Genomic DNA, 5,271 nt, shown 5'->3' on the forward strand with positions numbered 1-5,271 from the left:
GTAGCGTAGTGCCTAAGGCACTTGACTGCTAACCAGAAGGCTGGCGGTTCAAACCCATCAGCCACTCCTCGGAAGGAAGATGGAGCAATCTACTTCTGTAGTGATACTGCCTCAGAAACCCAAGGAGGGGTTGCTATGAGTCGGGTCCAACTGGACGGCACATAACAACAACAGCAACAACATAAGCTGGAGACCTTCTTCAAAGTTGCTTCTTATACACTGGAAGCAGCCCACATCCCTAAAGCAGGTACTCAAATGCTCTAGTAGATTCCACCATGGAGTTGATTACTGATCTCACCATGGGGAAAAACTACATTCAGCTGTGTAGCCACTCAACCCAGCCAAGTTGACCTACAACCTTACCTACCACAACCACATACCAAAGAGATATTGCAAAAGGAAGGAACTTTTCTTCTGGTTCTGGTATGCTTACTTAGCAGGCTTTGCAATATTCATGGCTTCTCCAGTGCTGGGCTTCTATAGAACAAATAGCTGTTTCTCTAGTTCCAGGTTCCTTCAGCACAGGTGGCCTCTCCAGCTGCACATGTGGTAAGCAGCACACAGCATCCAGCAACTTCCCTAGCTACTCGGAGTAGCAGAGTACTTCCGACAAGATATCTCCCCATGAACAGTTTTCCCTAGCACCTGGCACAGCACCACAGTGACTCTGACATTCAGCGAGCCACAGCCATGCCACCTCCAACAAGATTCTTAGATGTTCTATCTCAGCCCTAGGAGCAGTAGTTGCTCCTTAAATCTGCTATTCCAGCATCCTTTAGAGTTCTCTTTACTCCATGCTACCCAAGCTCTCCTCCAATCCCATTATAATAATTCTTATATTAAACCTTCCATGTTCAAATTACTATATGACTTTGGTCTCCTGATTAGACCCTGATTGACATGGACCATGCTCAGAAAGAAAGTGCACTATTTAGGATTTGGTAGCCACTGACATTTTAATGAGCTGGGGATGTCTAGGAACTTCACCATGTTCACAAAAGGAAGGTCAATCACTCACCTCTTTAATTTCTTTCAGAAGTTGAAGAGCACAAGTGAAGTTGGGAGGAGTAGCTGATAGTTGTTCTTTAAGTTGGTCCCAAAAGGCACTGTGCATTGTCTCCTTGACTTTGCCTTCCAGACTGTAGGAGAGTTAAATGAGCAAATTACTCTCTCTACCCAAAAACTATTATAGGGTCATAATCTCCTAAAGCCCAAATGGCATTTGGTATCATAAAAGACCACTGTATTGACAAGGAAGGGCTAGGACTATGTTTGAACAGCAGCACAGTTGAATAAGCTGAAGACAGACTTGAGTGTCAAAGGTGTCAAAAACCTCTCAGAAAGGCTTCTCCTGGTTCCAGGGTAGCCCTCCCCCTGAAGCAGGAAGGCCCTGGGTAGAGGTCAAGGCCTTGAAAGTCAAAGATCATTTAGTTTGATTTAAGTCTAGATTCCATTTGTGTATACATATGTTATTGAGCTAGATGGTCTTTGTGTTCGTGTGTGTGTGTGTGATTTGGGTGAAAGTTTACAGAGCAAATTGGTTTTCCATTCAATAATTCATAAACATTTTGTTTTGTGACATTCACTTAAATCCCACAATGTAACAGCACTCACCCACTTCCTGTGTTTACCATTTCCCTTTGTCCTTCATTCCTATCCCTTCCTGCCTTCTTAGCTTTGTTGTTGTTAGGTACCGTGGAGTCATCTCCGACTCACAGCAACCTCACGTACAGCAGAACGAAACACTGCCCGGTTCTGTGCCAGCCCCACAACCTTTGCTATACCTGAGTCCATTGTTGCAGCCACTGTGTCAATCCATCTGGTTGAGGGCCTTCCCCTTTTTCATTGTCCCTCCACTTTGCCAAGCATAATATCCTTCTGCAGGGAATGGTCCCTTCTGACATGACCAAAGTAGGTGAGGCGAAGTCTGGCCATTCTTGCTTCCAAGGAACATTCCGGCCAAACTTCTTCCAGGACAGATTTGTTAGTTCTTTTAGCAATCCACGGTACTTTCTGCATTCTTCACCAACACCACAACTTAAAAGCATCAACTCTTCTTTGGTCTTCTTTTTTCATTGTCCAGCTCTCACATGCACAAGAGATGACTGAAAATACCATGGCTTGTGTCAAGCGCACCTTAGTCTTCAAAGAAACATCTTTGCTCTTCAGCACTTGAAACAGGTCCTTTGCAGCAGATCTGCCCAATGTTATACAATATCTGATATCTTGACTGCTGCTTCCATTGGTGTTGATTGTAGAACTGTGGTGTAGTAAATTACCTGGTATGGCTTTTCTAGCCATAAATTGTTGTAAACTCGCGGTGGAATTTGCTATGAGCAACTGAGGAGCTCCTGATTGTAAAAGTTATCCCCTGGGGTATTTCTGTTGGGTGTGGCACAAAGCAATGTTCTGGGAAGGTTGCTCTCTCTCAGGTGCTTAGAATTCTGATACTATGATTGGCTAGTTTGGCCACTCTGCCAGGCTCAAAAGGAGGCCTCCTAGAAGCAGAGATCTCTCTGACTGCTGGTTGAGGAAGAGTGCTGCTGAAAGAGACATGGGCTCCTGAGAGACACGCACTGCTGGGAAAGAGACACAAGAGACATGCATTGCTGAGTGAGACACCAAGGGACACACACTGCTGGGAGAGAGACTGTGAGAGACTGTTGGCTGAGAGACAGTGGGCTGCGAGAGAGACTGAGCGTTTCTCCTGAACTTGAATTGTAGCCTGGTGCTTCCCTAATAAATCCCATAATTTGTGAGTTCTGTGTGGCCACTGCAGCGAATTATCGAACCCAGGAGAGAGGTGGTGGGTGCTTTGGGAGGAACAGTTGGTGAAAGGGCTGGAGGGAGGCAGCATGTCTGGCCTTGCAGGAATAGGCCTTGGGTTACTAATAATGACTCTGTCTTCCTCTTGTGGGGTTGGAGGAGGTCAGGAGATGTGGTCTCCTTGGCTTTTTAGCAAGAACCAAGTAATATGAAGTCTTTGACAACTTCAATCTTTTCTCCATTTATCATCATGCTGTTTATTGGTCCCATTGTGAGGATATTTGTTTTCTTTATATTGAGGTATAATCCATACTGCAGACTGTAGTCTTCAATCTTCATCAGTAAGTGCTTCAAGTCATCCTCACTTTCAGCAAGCAAAATTGTGTCATCTGCATTATGCAAGTTGTTAATGAGTCTTCCTCCAATCCTGATGCCACATTCTTCTTCATATAGACCAGCTTCCCAGATTTGTTCAGCATACAGATTGAGTAAGTATGGTGAAAGGATACAACCTTGACACACTCCCTTCTTGATTTTAAACCATTCAGTGTCCCCTGGTTCTGTTTGAACAACAGCCTCCTGGTCTATGTACAAGTTCCTCATGAGCACAATTAAGTATTCTGGAATTCCTATTCTTCTCAATGTTATCCATAATTTGTTATCATCCACACAATCAAATGCTTTTGCATAGTCAATAAAACACAAGTAAACATCTTTCTGGGAGCTCTGGTAGTGGAGTGCCTAAGGCACTGGACTGCTAACCAGAGGGCTGGCAGTTCAAACCCACCAGTAACTCCCTGGAAGGAAGATGGGGCAATCTACTTCTGTAGTGATACTGCCTCAGAAACCCAAGGAGGGGTCACTATGAGTCAGGTCCGACTCCACGGCACATAACAACAACAACAACAACAAACATCTTTCTGCTATTCTTTGCTTTCAGCCAAGATTCATCTGACATCAGCAATGATATCCCTTATTGAACATCCTCTTCTGAATCCAGCTTGCATTTCTGGAAGTTCTCTGTCAATATACTGCTGTAACCATTTTTTAATCATCTTCAGTAAGATTTTACTTGTGTGTGATATTAATGATATTATTTGATAATTTCTACATACTGTGGGATCACCTTTCTTTGGAATGGATACAAATATGGATCTTTTCCAGTCAGTTGGCTAAGTAGTTGTCTCCCAAATCTCTTGGCATAGCTTTAGCTTTAATCTTGGGCACATGCTTCCCTTTTGATTTAATGTTTGATTGTTGTAATGAGTGTGTGCCTCCTATTACTGTTCACCTCATAGGCCCATCATTTGGCTGAAAGGTGAGGCACAGGGGTGAGAAACTCAGTTCCAGGCTTGAAGGGTGTCTAAGGGCCATAGTCTTGGTGTTCCACCAGTCTCTTCCAGACCTGTAAGCTTGGTCTTTTTTATGATTTTGAGTTTTGTTCCACATTTTCCCACTCTATCCAGGATCTCCTACTGTCCCTATCAGGACAATCAGCAGTTGTAGCCAGGTATCATCTAGTTCTTCTGGTCTCAGGGTCATGGAGGCAGGGGTTCATGTAGTCCATTAGTCCTTAGAACTATTTCTTTCCTTGCAGCTTTGATTTTCTGCACCTTCTTTGTTCCATACAGAGAGATACCAAAAGTTGCACCTTAGTAAACTAGATGGTCTTCTTTTCCCAAACCTTAACATCTAGGAAAGGATTTTCTTTTTTTTTTTGATAATACCTGAATGTCCCACAGATATCTTAAAATCAGCACATCTAAAATTAAATTCACCACTTTGCTCCTCCAAACTTGTTCCTCCTATATCCCCAGTCTCAGTGGCGCATCCGTCCAGTCATATAATCCCAAAAGATCTTTTTCCCCTTAAAAAAAAAAATACAGCAGTAATGCACATTCCTTGTAAACAGGAAAAATTACAAGCAATACAGAGATGAATAAAACAAAAAGTCTGAGTTCCTCTCCTAACACGCCAGTCTCACTTGTAAAAAGTAGTATGTACTGGAGGGTGGACTGGAATTGCTCTTAATTCCTTTCTCCCCATCCTATTTATCCAATTGATTACCTAGTTCCATAAATTCAGCTCCCTAAATATCTCTGGAACCCATCTCTTCCTATCATCATCTCTTATCTGGACTATTACAATAGTCCATTTACTGGTCCCCCTGCCTCCAGTCTTACCCCTTTTTAAGCTATTCTCCGTACTGCCACCAATTCATTTTTAAAATCAATGGTTTTTATAAGATATCCTTCTGATCATGATGTCACACTCATTTAAAGTCCTCTAGGGACTCCCCATCACCAACAGGAAAATGGCTTAACTAGCCCTTCATGATATTGCTTTGCCTCCCTTTTCAATTGATCTCTTCTTGCTTCATAACACCTTGTGATCAACCACACCAAGCTACTTGTATAGAACATACCATGTTCTACCATACTGTGTGCCTCTGACATGTTGCTTCCTCTGCCCAGAGTATCCTTTCCCACTTAGACTACCTAGAAA

The 5,271-nt window shown here is 43.1% G+C and overlaps 1 protein-coding gene across 1 annotated transcript in view; it reads right to left on the bottom strand.

Moving 5' to 3' along the window:
• TCP11 (t-complex 11) overlaps nt 1–5,271 on the bottom strand; it is a 55,391-nt gene that overhangs the window by 41,510 nt on the left and 8,610 nt on the right. The window contains 1 exon segment of the mRNA XM_007939367.2: nt 1,019–1,139. Within this exon segment, the coding sequence (XP_007937558.2) occupies nt 1,019–1,139 (121 nt within the window).

This window comes from Orycteropus afer, unplaced genomic scaffold (assembly GCF_000298275.1).
Source record: "Orycteropus afer afer isolate SDZICR_OR568_19922 unplaced genomic scaffold, OryAfe1.0 scaffold00059, whole genome shotgun sequence".
NCBI classification, from domain to species: Eukaryota; Metazoa; Chordata; class Mammalia; order Tubulidentata; family Orycteropodidae; genus Orycteropus; species Orycteropus afer.